This window comes from Chamaea fasciata, unplaced genomic scaffold, assembly GCF_029207755.1.
Source record: "Chamaea fasciata isolate MVZ Bird 193981 ecotype frontalis unplaced genomic scaffold, bChaFas1.0.hap1 SCAF_12, whole genome shotgun sequence".
Lineage (NCBI taxonomy): Eukaryota > Metazoa > Chordata > Aves > Passeriformes > Sylviidae > Chamaea > Chamaea fasciata.
In genome coordinates this window covers 4,640,553-4,655,159 of record NW_027094097.1, presented here as the reverse complement: position 1 = coordinate 4,655,159, position 14,607 = coordinate 4,640,553, and the positions used below count along the sequence as shown (strand labels likewise).

General features: G+C 40.0%; 1 protein-coding gene across 1 annotated transcript; it reads left to right on the top strand.

Annotated features, from left to right (window-relative positions):
- Nucleotides 1–546: 546 nt before the first annotated feature.
- BRD7 (bromodomain containing 7) lies at nt 547–14,090 on the top strand. The gene is made up of 17 exons (XM_066194332.1): nt 547–671; nt 988–1,196; nt 1,599–1,728; nt 2,122–2,179; nt 3,259–3,403; nt 4,587–4,697; nt 5,030–5,214; nt 5,982–6,105; nt 6,719–6,794; nt 7,311–7,418; nt 8,033–8,165; nt 8,923–9,034; nt 10,164–10,220; nt 11,052–11,163; nt 11,301–11,444; nt 12,535–12,678; nt 13,629–14,090. Exons 1-17 carry the CDS (start codon nt 623–625, stop codon nt 13,691–13,693), a joined length of 1,962 nt encoding a protein of 653 aa, XP_066050429.1. The 5' UTR covers nt 547–622; the 3' UTR covers nt 13,694–14,090.
- Nucleotides 14,091–14,607: the final 517 nt, after the last annotated feature.

Below are 14,607 nucleotides of genomic sequence, written 5' to 3'. Positions count from 1 at the left end.
CGGGTGCTCAGGCACTGGAACAGGCTGCCCAGGGAGGTGGTGGAGTCGCCATCCCTAGAGATGTTTAAGAGGTGCGTGGATCTGGCTCAGGGTGATGTGGTTTAGGGGTTACAGTGGTAGTGCTGGCTTGACAGCGGGACTTGGTGATTTTAAAGGTCTCTTCCAGCCTCGAACATTCTATAATTCTGTAAGAAGCCGTGAGGGTTCTGAAGAGGCAAAGCTGCCCGGGGAGCGGAGTGGGCTGCTCACAAGGGAAAATGCCCCGAGCTCGCCTCTCAGAGGCGCGGAGCGGATCGCGGAGCGGACCGCGGAGCGGATCGCAGAGTGGATCGCAAAGCGGATCGCAAAGCGGATCGCAAAGCGGATCGCAAAGCGGATCGCGGAGCGGATCGTGGCTCGGGGATCGCGGCGCGGGGATCGCGGCGCAGAGACGGCACATCCCGCTCCAGCCGCTGCCCGGCCACGCCGCCGCTCGCCCGCCCGCCCGCCACTGCGCCTGCGCGCGTCCTCCAGCGCGCCAGGGGGCGCTGCCGGCCGCCATCTCCTGCTGCCGGGCCGCGCGGGGCCGGGCCGGGCTCCGCCTCAACAGCGCGGCCTCTCCCGGGCGGGCCGGGCCGGGGCCATGGGCAAGAAGCACAAGAAACACAAGTCGGACAAACATCCCTACGAGGGTGGGTCCCTACGGGGGTGGGCGAGCAGAGGCCGCCGGGCAGCGCGGCCCGAAGCGGTCGCGGGCCCTCGAGCGCCCGGCGGCGCCCGCCCCGACCCGCCGGGCCCAGCGCCGGGACGGTTCGGACGGAGGCTGCGGGGAGCGGGGCCCGGGGTCGGGACACGGGCGGCAGGCTCGGCTCTGCGCGGGGGAGAAGCAGCTGCAGGGACTGGAAACGAGGAAACGGTGCGGTGAAGAGGAGTGATCGCGCGGGGTTGCCGAGGACGGGAGTGTGGTTTTTTTGGTACTCACACAGCTTATTTCTCTGCTGGTTTAAGAATACGTAGAAAAGCCGCTGAAGCTGGTGCTGAAAGTTGGAGGGAATGAAGTTGCTGAGCTCTCCACTGGAAATGCAGGACTTGATTCCAGCCTCTACGAAGACAAATCTGAGCATGAAAAACACAAGGACAGAAAGAGGAAAAAGAGAAAGAAAGGAGAAAAACAAGTTCCTGGCGAAGAAAAGGAGAAAAGAAGGAGAAAAGTTAAGGTAGGTGTTCATGTTACTGCATTTTAACAACAAAAAAGAAAATTGATTTTCTCTAGGTTTCACACCAAAAGGTCAGCAGATATGTCTGTATCTTGTATCCTTAAACTGGAATACATTCAGACTCGGTGTGTGAGACCTTCCTGTCTCATTTTTAAGGGATACACACCAGATAGCTGTCTCATTTTCTAAAAAACTAATTCAGTGATACATTGCATTGTGTGATTGAATTATTCCAGTGTCCAGCAGATGGAGACAGTACATAAAGAATACAGAAATTTTAAACTCAAACTATCCTTATTTTTTAAACTCTGTGAATTTGTTTTGAAAAATCTAGAGAGCATTATGTACAGTAATAATGCAGGGTTTGCAGGTGCTCTTACATTTCCATAACAATCTTTCCAGGAGGATAAAAAGAAACGAGATCGAGACCATGGAGACAGTGAGGGAGAACAGGAAATGAAATGTCAGACCCCCGTCAGAATGGAATTGTCACCAGAGAAACCACTGACGAGCACTTTATCAAAGCAGGAGGGTAGGGGGAAGAAAGAAATTTCTTTTGCTAAGTCATGTTTTCTGTACTTGACTCGTGTTTTATTGTTCTTTGTTTCTGTAGCAAGTGACTTGGCATTCTGTGCCATCTCAGTGTTTTTCTCCATCTCGTAGAAAAGTTTGGAATTAGGTTGCTGTACACTTCTTTTGCAGAATGGTGTCTGGTGCTTCTGTCAGAGTGAGCAGAATGTCAAGTAAGGGCAATGAGAAAAGTAGATCCCCTGTGGGTATCGTGGGGTTTGCCATCCTTTTCTTGATACTGAATTCTCAAGGTGCATCTGTTTGGTTTAGTTGATTTCTAATATCTTGGAAGTTTCATACCTTGTGCAGTGAGTTCTGCCTCACACCTTTTTCCCCCGCTTTGTTTTTGGTCTAGAGGTGGAGCAGACACCACTTCAGGAAGCTCTGAATCAACTCATGAGACAGCTGCAGAGGTAATGTCTGTGCTACAGGCTTGTAGTGAAGTGAAAATAACATCCAGTAAGGGAAGGGGCACACACGGAGCTGAGTGAAAATATTATTGCTAAATATATTTCTGAGAGGGCTATTTTAGGAATTTAAATGCTAGTGTAAGAAAGTGTTCTTAGAACTTCAGCTTAGGTTTCTTGTGAACACCTCCAGTTTCAAGTTCACAGTAATTTTAAAAAGCTTTCAAAACCAGGAAAATTTTCCAATACTATGATGCTTTCTTTAGGGGAACCTTTTGAAAGGAAGGCACAAGAGATTATAATTAACTTGCCAAAGTTTCTTTTACCTTAAGTTCTCCAATTTTAGCATTATTTGCAATAGAAAGGAAGTATGCACTTGAAAACTTCAACCATGTTCTCTTACTGTTTCACTAACCAAAAGTCTTTTGGTTAAAACAATCAAGTCTGCAGCTCTTTCAAGTTGTCTCTTATTTAAGATCATCTTTCTTAAGACTGTCTGCATCTTGTGCAAGAGTGGTTCAAAGATCTTTCCCTTTAGCTGTCTCACCAGACTGAGTTTGAAACTTCATTTGCAAGTTTTCTCTTATCTGTAAATTTTCAAGACCTAGGTGTGGTGTCAGTTTCTAGAAACTTAAACTATTAAAAAAATGCATACAGAAAGCAGCACTTTTGATTTTGAGCCCTGTCTTTCCTCTTCTGATAATTTCTGAGTAAGTGATGAATGACAAGAATATTCTTATGATATACATATTTTTTTAAATTAATTCTAGTATCGTATAAAATACCTTTGTTAAAATCTGTAGCCTTAAAAAAATTTGGGGTTTTTTTTCATTTTGGGAACACAGGTAGTTATCAAAATATAGAAGTAATTTCTGAATACATTTGTGTACCTTTTTGGTATATGGGTTTGCATATGAGGTCTTTTTAAACTTGAAAGGGAAAGATTATGCTGACACAAGCTATTTCTCTCTTTATAGTTCTGATTTCTTTTCAGCTTAGTTATTTCCTTTCTATTTAATTCCAGACTCAGTATGTTCTTTGTTATAAGTTCAAACATAAGAAACTGTCTTTCATTTCTTTAACAGAAAGGATCCAAGTTCTTTCTTTTCATTTCCTGTGACTGACTTTATTGCCCCTGGCTATTCCATGATCATTAAAAACCCAATGGATTTTAGTACCATGAAAGAGAAGATCAAGAACAATGGGTACCAGTCCATAGAAGAATTAAAGGTAATGCTTTGAATTTTGTTTTGACTACAAAGATGTATTATGCTCAATTGACTTGAAGGCTAGTATTTCATGGGAATAGAAAGATGCCAGAAAGAGCCAGAACTTCTGCCTCAAGAAATATTTCTTCTTGAATTTTTGTGAGCAAGTAAGTTCTGACAGTAAAAGAGAAAACACTTCTGGTTTGTAAATGTGCATCTCAAAAAGATGCAGATAGTTTCAGGTCTTGTGCAGGATTGCATGGAATCTGTCAGTTTGTCCTTCAGCCTGTTGTTTTAGGTCTGTTACTTTTTCCAGGCTAGTCTGGTCATGGAGATCAACGACTGAAGGCACCATGAGCTTCTTCCTGTTGGTAGTAATTCCTTGTTTTGGTGCTGTACTGTGCCTCATGGATTCAAGGGCCTGTTTTGAAAGCCTCCTAAAGCTTTTAAAAGATGTGGGGCCTTGTTTTGTTTCATTTTTTTCATCAGAAATACACTAGTTCTTTACTGGGCTAGATGAGAACCTTAGAGGTATAATTTGTGTGTAATTAACAATTAAGCCGATGCTAGTTAATAGTATTGGTTTTATTTTCTTGCGCATTCTTCTTTAGATCTCCAAAACTTAAGAAGAATATTCCCTGTTGTAACAGCTGTTTCTGGTTAGTTTTTAATTTTAACTATGTAAATAGATGAGAATGTGATAAAACATATTCACCCGTAGAGGCTGCAGTGAGTATAGAAGTGCAGTTTCTAGCTCAGTTGAATTTCAAACAAGCATATTTTACTTCATTGGAACTAAAACTTTGGGATATTCTTTGTAATAATTTAACTTTGAACTGCAGCTTTTCCTTGTCTTTGTTTGGTTGCTTCACTTTGTTTTAATGACTGCTGATTGGCCAGGAGGTGGGTAATTGTAGCTAAGAGGGCTTCCCTTTAAACTTTAAAAACTACAAACAATACTGAACCCTTCAGAGTACTTTAAGGATGTTTGTTGGGTTGGTAGACTCAAGTCTTGAAACAAAGTTACATACTTTGTAACTTTGTTACTCTGTTTACATTTTTAATAGATTTCTTCAAGTCGTTCATTAAAACTATTTTTGTAAGTCTTTTTTCTTAAAGCTCAAGACACTACATTTACTACAAGAATATCAGTATAGTACACTGTAAGATTAACTTTCATTCCAAAATTATTAATGTTTGAACAGGATAACTTCAAACTGATGTGTAATAATGCAATGATTTACAACAAACCAGACACCATTTACTACAAAGCTGCAAAAAAACTGCTGCACTCAGGGATGAAGATACTTAGCCAGGTAACAAAAAATACCAATCAAAATATTAAAAAAGTATACTGCTTCTCTTTTTGATCTCTGTTTATTCCCTTTTACAGGGGTCTCTTGAAAATTAATAAAACCTTGCTCGGTATTTGTCAAATGCTTGTGTATTGGAATATAAACAGTAGATTGTTTTAGTACTGCTGCCAGATCAGTCATTGTAGAAATAATTGCTTTAGTATTTCACCTTCTAGACTCTGTTTGTATTTGCTAGTGTAAGAAAGAAAGAACTGAAATAAAATAAGTATCTATAGATAGGTTACAAAAAGATTAATTGAAGCAGGAAATAAAAGGATTTTGATGTTATTTAGGAGAGAATTCAGAGCCTGAAACAAAGTATAGAATTCATGGCTGACCTCCAGAAGACAAGGAAGCAGAAGGACAAGACAGAGCTGCAGCAAACTGAGGAAGAGGAAAATGGTCCTGGGAAGGACAGAGGAGAGCCTATGGATGGGGACACCAAAGCATTCAAAACACCTAGCAAAGATCACAAAAAGTGAAGTATTATCTGAGTCATTATAGGATACACCTTTTAAATGCTACAGAAACAAGATGACTTAGGGTCCAGTGGATGAAGATTTCTGTCTTTCTGGTACTGCTTAGACGTTTTCATCTCTAGGGATCAACACTTACATAAAGCATCCTCATCTAGTAAAACCAAATAAGTTTAGAATCATTTATGATACAGTCATTTTTGCATGTAGGTAACCTTGTGCTGCTCATCAGCTCCGTTCCTTCAATTATTTTCTCTTTTAGTGTCCATTTCACAAACTTGTGTAGTTTTGGAGAAAGCTTGCAAACGTGCTTTTAAGCATTTTGGTACAAAAAGCTACATAGCAAATTTACTTTTTGTTAGTTTGTTTACATAATAGTTGTATTTGAAACGTGCAGCTGCCTAGCTGCAGAAAGTGTACTTTCTGAAATAGCTTTTCATATCTAGAAATACCGGATATGAAGATGGTAAATATTTAGGTAGATAAATACTGGATACTAAAATTAAGAGTATCTTGGCTTTGTGGGAGACCTTTACAGAGATCTTTACAGTTACTAACGTAGCATTTGCTGATGTAAACCTTTGTCACGTGCCTTCCCCAGCTGTATTAAATACAGTCATAGTCAATAGCACTTTTTTTTGGTCCTTAGTTGTTTTGTCTACAAAACCAGGTGCAGAATTGGCTAAAACAATATTGTCAAAGTGTCCTGTTGTGTTGTTAGCGAGTGGGTGTTCCAGCTAGCCCCTAAGTTGTGTGGGTATGTTCACAGGAAGGATAAAGACCTGCTTGAAGACAAATTACGAAGCAATAGCTTGGAAAGGGAACAAGAGCAGATCGATCGGATTGTGAGGGAGTCGGGAGGAAAGTTAACCAGGCGCCTTGCAAACAGCCAGGTAAGCACTGGGAGATTTGGTGGCTCCTTTCACTTTTCCATAAACCAAGTTTCCTTGGCCTTTTATACCACTTGAGACCTCACATCTGCTTTTACTGCAGCTTACACCATTTTACACCATTGATCGTCTGTGTAACATCATGAGGTTAAAAAAAAAGTGCTGTTTGAATGCAAGCTGAATTTCATCAGCAGAACCAGTTGAGCTAAAATTTTCAATAAAGTAATAGAAAAGGATGAATAGTAGAAAGCTCAAGAGAATAAATCTGGCCTGCAAAAATCGCATAGTTCTGAAACACACATACCTGATCAATGGTTATTAATGTTACAGGAGAAGGAACTCAGTTTGGTAATACTATGCCTGTTTCATTTTCTACATTTTTTGTCTCTTGGTCTCTGGAAACATTAATATTTATCATAATGGCTTAATTCTTTGTGCCTATACCAATAATGAAATTACCCAGTGAAAGTAAAAATTTAGAGCAGCACTCACTTATGAGTGCCTGATTTCTGTTCTTGTTCCTGCAGGTAGGAGAGTTTCATTAAATGTTTTCATTAATTTAAGGACCAGGAATTTTAAGTACTATGTAAATTAAAATAGTCTAATCCTATTTCAGTGTGAATTTGAAAGAAGAAAACCAGATGGTACAACGACTTTGGGCCTTCTTAATCCAGTTGACCTCACTGCAGGAGGTAAGTTGGCACAGTTCAGGTAACAAGGCACTTGCACAAAACTGACCCTCTGCATCTTTGCAGGGGCAGATGAGAAAATCCTGGCCAAGAACTGAATGCCTCTTTCCAGTCTGATAAAGATCTGGATTGGAAGAGCTGCAGCTGAGGGATCACATAGACGGGCCTCAGCTGTGGCTGTTAGGAGCAGCTGGTGGGAGCCCTCAGTGCTGTTGCTTCACTGGTTTGTGCCAGCTGTGTGTGGAAGCTGCAGAAGAGCACTTTTGCTGCTGGAGAATTTCCCAGGATCTTCTTATGGGTGGTCCATGTACAGAGTGCAATGTCTGCTGACCCAGAAGGTCACAGATGTTTTAGGATTGGGAACTGTCATTAGCTTCATTCATTAGTATGAAGCATTTGGATAGGAAAGCCCACTTTGAGAGCCATGTCCTGTTTATTTTGAGTTTTCAGGGTATTAAATGAGTTTAGTCATCTTCCTATGCCTTCTCTGTTTCTGTATTTTGATATGTCCTATTGCAGAACCAGGTTACTGCCCTGTAAAGCTGGGAATGACAGCAGGAAGGCTTCAGTCAGGAGTTAATACATTGCAGGGGTTCAAAGAAGATAAAAGAAACAAGGTTACTCCAGGTAAGTGCTGACTTTTTTTTTTTTTTTTTAAATACAAATCCTTTTTCTTAAATAAACGAAGTGTGTTGATCTTGTTATTAGCACATAAATTTGGAACTAAGGATTTCTAAAGATAAAGCACGTTATTATGTGTCCCTGCCCACAGCAGGGGGGTTGGAACTAGATGATCTTTAAGGTCCCTTTCAACCCAAAACATTCTATGATTCTTTGTATCTATTACACAACTAAAGGGTACATCACAGAGTCCAGCATAAGTTACACATACAAAAGGGGCAAGATATTTACTTTTATCTACACTGAGAAGAGAAGCTACCAGATAGAGGAAAGTTTTTGGTAGCTTTAAAAGAGCAGGAGAGCCTTTTTCCAGCATCAGACTGTTTGTGTTGTGCTAAGGCACACAGTGGTGTTAATGACATATTTGCAAATACTAATGCATTTGATTTAGATCTTAGCAAAAGTTGTTACATTGTGAACAGATGGTGTTCTGTGAAGGCTTTTTTCACCTTAAGAAGTACATTCTTTTTAAGTTTCTTCTTGGGGATTGTTTTACAGCCCCTGCTCATTTCTATCTGATGCTTTCAAAGCAGGGTAATAATACAATTGTTATTCATTAGTGACATACTTGAATTACGGGCCCTTCAGTTCCTATGCACCAACATATGATTCGACGTTTGCCAACATAAGCAAAGAAGATTCTGACTTGATCTACTCAACATATGGAGAAGACTCTAATCAAGGCTCTTCCAGGTAATCCAGCAAGCAGGATGCACAGTACAGCTCCCATGGATAGCAGTTACGTGTAACTCTCTGCAGGATGGGCTGGCTTTGCTGTGGAGTGGTGGCCCTGCTGTCTTTAGAGCTCACAGGGGTTTGTTTGTGTAAGAAATAAATACTTCAGTAGAAGAACCTGCCTCTGAAGTCAAATTAGCCAAGATGGAAGATTTTTGATGCTGCTGATTCCTAGGAGTACATTGTTTAAACTTAGATGTATTTGTAACTAAAAGACTTATGTTCAAAGCCAGGAAAATATTGAGTTGTACAAGTGTTTATACAAACTGGGGTTTTTTCACATTAATTACTGCCTTGAATGAGATACAGCCTTGTAAAAAGAATTCTATTGGTTTATTATTCTTGATTATAAAAATTTCAAAGCTCTTTTGTTTTATGAGTATTTCACAAGGAGCAGGCACAGTGATACCAGTTTTTAGGAAAGGGAGGAGTACTTAAGCACAATGTAAACGTGAAGGGCATGTGGAAGTTTGCATTCGTGTTGATGCTGCTGCCTGAGGCACTACACTTTTCCAAGTTTTCCGGTGTTCCATTCAGAATGGATTCCTCAGCTAGAGAAGACAGGCATGATTAAACTAAAGCAATCCATAGTGATCACATCCTATGCTACTTTTTGTGGTTTTCGTGCTGTACATATTGGTTTGACCTTATGTAACTTTTTTACATTAAATGTTGGATATGAAAGTAGTTACCTTAACTATCTTTATTCTTTCAGTATTCAAGATGTTTTTATGAAATCCCAGGATTATCCTCTCTTAATGGCTGATAGTTTGCTTGATGTTCTAACTAAAGGAGGACATTCTAGAGCTCTCAGAGAACTAGAAATGGTAAGAGTGGATTTGTGTACTGTCTGGTCTTTGGTTTTAGCACACAAGCGAAAGATGACGCTGATCCTATTGATGGGCTTCCTTTTAACTGATAGAATTGGAAAGGAAAGATTGATCTTTGCCTTCGGTGGCAAGATTTTCTGGAAAGGAATGCTGTTAATTTGTGAATATTAACATATTGTACATATAGATATAATTACCCATTCTTTGTCCTTTATCCCATTCCCATTACCACTAACTCCTGTTTCAAGACCCATAAGCAGTTGTTTAAAAATGAGGTGATCATTGACAGGCTTTTTTTCCCTGAAAATTTTATCACATTCCTAGCTGCCACTGTTTAGTTCAGGTGAATTAATATGTAGTTTTTCCCCTTTACTTGGTACCATGTTTCTAAACTCAAACATGTGCTATCTAAAAATAGTGAACAGCTAGTCTTCAAATTCTTAGGAGATTCCAGTCCTGTCCATGCTAAACATAACTGGAATCAAAGGGGCTCATTTGATAACCTTAACTTATTGACAATCCAATAATTATTTGAGAATCTCCTCAGAACAGTTCCTCTTAACTAAAAAGTCTTGCTTTAAGTTTCAAATCAATGCCGACTTTTGAAATAAGCTGATTGTAGCCTTTTACTAATGGGTCAAACATTACCTAAATTAATACCAGGAATAGTTTGTGGACATTTTTGGCCCCGTTCACACCTTTCCTGAGCATTACACATTTAGCTCTTTTCTTGTGCCCAGTAGTGGCACTGACTGTCAGGGATTGGCCACTTACTCTTGGCAGTATTAAGAGAAATACAATTATATATGGGAAGAGAAAACATTTCAGCCTCTAATAACCACCCTTTCTCTTCTTCCTGCACCCCACTAAATAGTCTCTTATGTGACATCACTGTGAACTTTGCAAAGAGAATTCAAACCTGAGCTGAAAAAATGTATTTTAGTAAACATTAATAGCTCAAGAAAGGCCCTAAAAAGTAGCTGCATTGTAACTTGCTTTACAGTGAAAGCACATTATGACACGGCATACTTACCTCCCTTTAAAAATAACTGCATCTTGTAAGATTTTACTTTGAATTTAGAAGAGTAATTTTAATGCCTTCTTTAAAAATCTTTTCTTTATTCAGCCACTGGAGGAAGCTGAAGGCCCACAGGAAAGAAGTGATGCAATGAAAGATGTAAAGGTAAAATTTTTCTATGTTAATTACCTTCTCCAACCAACCTGTCCAAGCTCACAGATAGAAAGCGGCCTAAAACTTTCAGGCTTGTACGACAACACTGAGAGTGTGACAAGCTGTAAGTTTTGTGAAAACGCCGTGTCGCTTTCTAGGCATGAGGAGACTAAGGTTCTCCGAAACATTCAGTTAACTATATGTTAAAAGAACTGGAAGAAAATGCTTGTGTATTTTTCTTTGTGATTGTTCAGAGCTATAGCTTTGTTTCTGTCTTGATCTGGTTTCATTTAACATGAATTTGTAATGTAAATGAAAGGTGCTGCATGAAATGTAGCAGTCTTTGAGAAGTTCTCACTTGTGCCGAGGCAGTACATTACAGATCTCAAATCATTCCACCCAAACTTTGCTCAATTAGAGAAAGCAGTTCTAGGGCCAGGGCTGCTCTTCTGAAGCATCTCTTCATCTGCAGCCAGTGCCCAGATTCCTTTTGAATTTTGGCCTCAGATCTTCGATAAAATCTCCTTTAGGTGGGCAGAAGGAATTTTTAAACTGTTTTTTAATTGAGATTGCTGGTCTTAAGTTACTACATCATTTGTGCAAATCCCTAGTGGTTTTGGCAGATGCCATTTTCTATTTGCATATGAAATAGAATAGTAAACAGTAACTGTGGAAAGTAAGTTTTGCAGGGTGTCTTTTCAGCTTTCCTCTGTATGTTCACTTATTTTTGTAGAGCAGACTAACCTTACCTTTGTGTTCTGATCTTCCCTGGGCAATTTTGTTGCTTAAAGGCTGAGCTAAGTATTATATAAATTATTACTTGCTGATTTTTTTTTTTTCCAGATTATGGAAATTGATATTGCTGCCAGGTTGGATGCTGCTAATAGTGACAGACTTACAGCTCTAAAAGCAGTTACAAACTTTGGCATGCCTATAGAAGAGTTTGATTCTGAGGGTGAGTCTTGGTAGTCACAGTTCTGATACATGTCTGTAAGTCCTTTAGTTTCTCAGTCCCTTACAATATTTTAAATCATAAAGTAAGTAAATGGATTTTACTTAGATCTTACTGGTCAGGACTTTCTCTTTAAACAGAGGCTGAAATCTTCCAGAGGAAACTTGATGAAACAACAAAGCTGCTCAGAGAACTCCAGGATGCTCAAAATGAACGACTGAGTACAAAACCACCCCCTAATATGATTTGTCTTCTGGGTCCATCCTACAGAGAAATGCACTTGGGTAAATATACTTTTTCTGATCATTTTTGCAGAATTGATGAAGTTCCAGCTGGTATCAACTCCAAGAAAAGAAAAATCTCAAGGGCTATAGTGTAGATTATGTGCCCTGCTAGGCCTAGAGGATTAGTTTAAACTTCTTCAGAATTTAAACTTCATGCAAAGTCTGATGAAAATCTTGAATAGGAATTCCAAGTATTTCCTCTTTATTCATAAATGTCCCTGGAGTTGATTGAAACTTCTGTATGCCATGGGGCAGACAACAGCCAAATACCAATAACTCCATGAGTTTCACAGTGTCTTTGAACAGGGTTTGCTGAAGTATTACCATGTTCTTATTGCAAGGCTGGCTTTGGTCCAGGATGGATCTGGTTATCAGTCTGTTGAGTTAAACTAATAAATACCAGTCATACATTCTTTAGTTATTGGAGCAAACCTGCTTGTCTCATAGATCAACTACCAACTTCGTGTTAATGGCAGCCCTCTAAGATAGGACTGTGTGCAGAGTGCCTATTTGGCAAGTAAAACTGACTTGTGCTACACTATTCGTGGTCTAAACTAAACCACATTGATGCGATTAGATGAATTCCCCATTACTGAAGAAATATAACCAAGTTGGTACCACACCAAGTCTAAACCAGATCGATTAGTATCTTTTTTAAGTTTCACTATTTACAGCTTCCTTCTGGAGGGAAAACCACATTTGTAGCAACAAGAACAGTCTCTCTTTATATCCAAAGCTTCATGCTGAATCCTAAAATCCAGCTATTACTAACACCAGTGCTGTGTGGGTGTCACAGCACCAGCTGCTGTGAGTGTGGCCCAAGTTTCATTAACTTTCTCTTTAACTTCTGGTGTTTCCTGATGGCAGCAAGCCTTGGGCAGCAGCTGTTCCATTCCTCCTGTTCTTCTTAACCATCTCTTGGTTCCCAGGATGTCTTGCATGGCTGCATGCAGCACAGCACAGCTCTTCTGGTCTAGAAACATTATTTCACATAGTTTCCTTTGTACTAAGTAATTAAACCATTTGCAGGGTGATTCAGCAATTTGGTGTCTATATATAGCATATAAACACATCCTCTTATCTTTTCCAGCGGAGAGAGTAACCAATAACCTGAAAGAACTTGCCCAGCAAGTGACTCCAGGTGACATTGTCAGTACCTATGGAATCCGGAAAGCAATGGGAATCTCGGTTCCTCTACCTGAGACAGAAGACAGCTGGGTAGATTTGACAGAGGGTGAGTATGCAACAACATCTTGTAGCATCTGTTCAGCTGGAACAAAACCACATCCTCAAATCCTTAGACTGGCTTATGGTAGAACTTGCAGTAGTGTGGTTCCAATTTTCAGTTCTTCTCTTCTTTTTAAATTTTGTTTCAAATGGAAAGTTGCTGCCTTTGGTCTAGGTCCAAAATGAATCTTTTGTGTGTATGGAACTTGGGTTCAGCTACATGATTACTTTACAATCCATCTTACAGCACTGGCAGAGCTTAAAGCTCAGTAATTCATTCAATTTTAGTTTTTCTATTTCATGTGAAGTTGCAAGAGAGGAGTTAAAATTCCTCGCTTGTTAAAATGAGAACATCATGATTCCTTCTTCTCCAGGCTTTTGGCTGTGCACTCCTTTTGCTTAGTTTGGCCAGCTATCATGCTTTGGAAGCTGACAGCATGAGTTCAACTCACCTCATCCAGCCAAAAGTAGTGGCTGTTTTTGCTGGATTAGGGAGTCTGGTCAGTGGAGTCTCAGTGCCAGACCCTGTCCTCCCCTATTTAGAACATGCACAGCAAAAGAGTACCCAGAGTTAGGGTAGGGCAGGAAGAATTTCCTCTCACAAAACATAATTCACACAACAAATTTACTCAATCTGTGGTTTATGAAAGTTTCCATTAAATAACATTTTAACTCAAAGAGTAGGATTAGTTCAGGAAATCATTCCTATTTTTAAGGAAACCGCTCAAGAAATTTTGATTTCGAAATTATTGAGCCTTTTCTTTTCCATAACATTACACAGAGGCTTTGTGACAGAAACAGCTGAAACAGGGTTTTCTGGGACTGTTGCAGAGCAAACAGCTAACACAGAACTAACTGCATAAATATCAAATGACCTGAGGCATGCTCTGCTGTATATGCATGTCTTCACTTGAGAATTCTGTGGTCAGTGACCTGTTATCTGTTGTAAACTTTCAGACTTTGAAGAGCCTAAAAAGACGATCATTATCCCTGAAAATGAGTGTGGTGCAGTTACAGGCTGAAGATTCTGCTCAGCTTACAGCTGTTTGTTTGATTCTGTTTAAGAACCAGGTAAACATCCTTCAGGTGCATTCACCATAAGTGAAGGGTTTGTATTAGTTACTTCTGCTACATAAATGCACTAAATTATTCTTTTTGCATTCTCTATTATTTTTAAGCTCCTCTGCTGCATTTGTTTTCCTAAATTACCAAGTGTGTGGAAAAGTCAAAGCATAATGAAAATGTGCCTATATATGGTGCAGGGACTCAACCAAAACTTTCTAGAAGCAATGTATAGACTTGTCTCTGAGTCTGGTTAGTGCAAACATCATTAGTGTCTGAACATGCAACTTCCCCTTTTTAAAATTACTGTGCAACTCTCATGGACACGAGGAAGAGAAATAAACTTTTAATATAAAACTGATGCAGTGTGATGAATTAACAACACCTCGGCTTTGTGAGACTTCGAATGTGGATGAAACTCCTCCTAGAGAAACCTTGCTGTATACTTACAGTATCCTAAAACTGGAGGGCAAGCTCAGACCCAAGAGCAGGAGTAAGACTAACAAACCCACCTACTATCAGCAAGAACAAGGACCCCATGGATGTGGTACAGTCATCTCTGAGACTCTCAGGCAGGCAGTTCTTCATGTTATGCTGAGGCATTAGAAGACACGGGCTAATATCTCTAGGCTTCTTTATCAGACAGGAGCATACATTTCAAAGCCTTCTCAGATTAGAAGACAGTTGCCTCTTCACCAGAGGTGCAGACCAACAGCACAGCTCTCCGGCAGAGAACTCCAACATTGCAGGGGTGCAGGTACAGTCAGTGGCACTCCCAAGGAGACTTTTCCCTGTGCTCTCCCCTTACTCTTCACACTATTACACAGTGCTGTGCATGGCTTCTACCACAGGCATCCTTAATTGTTTTCAAATG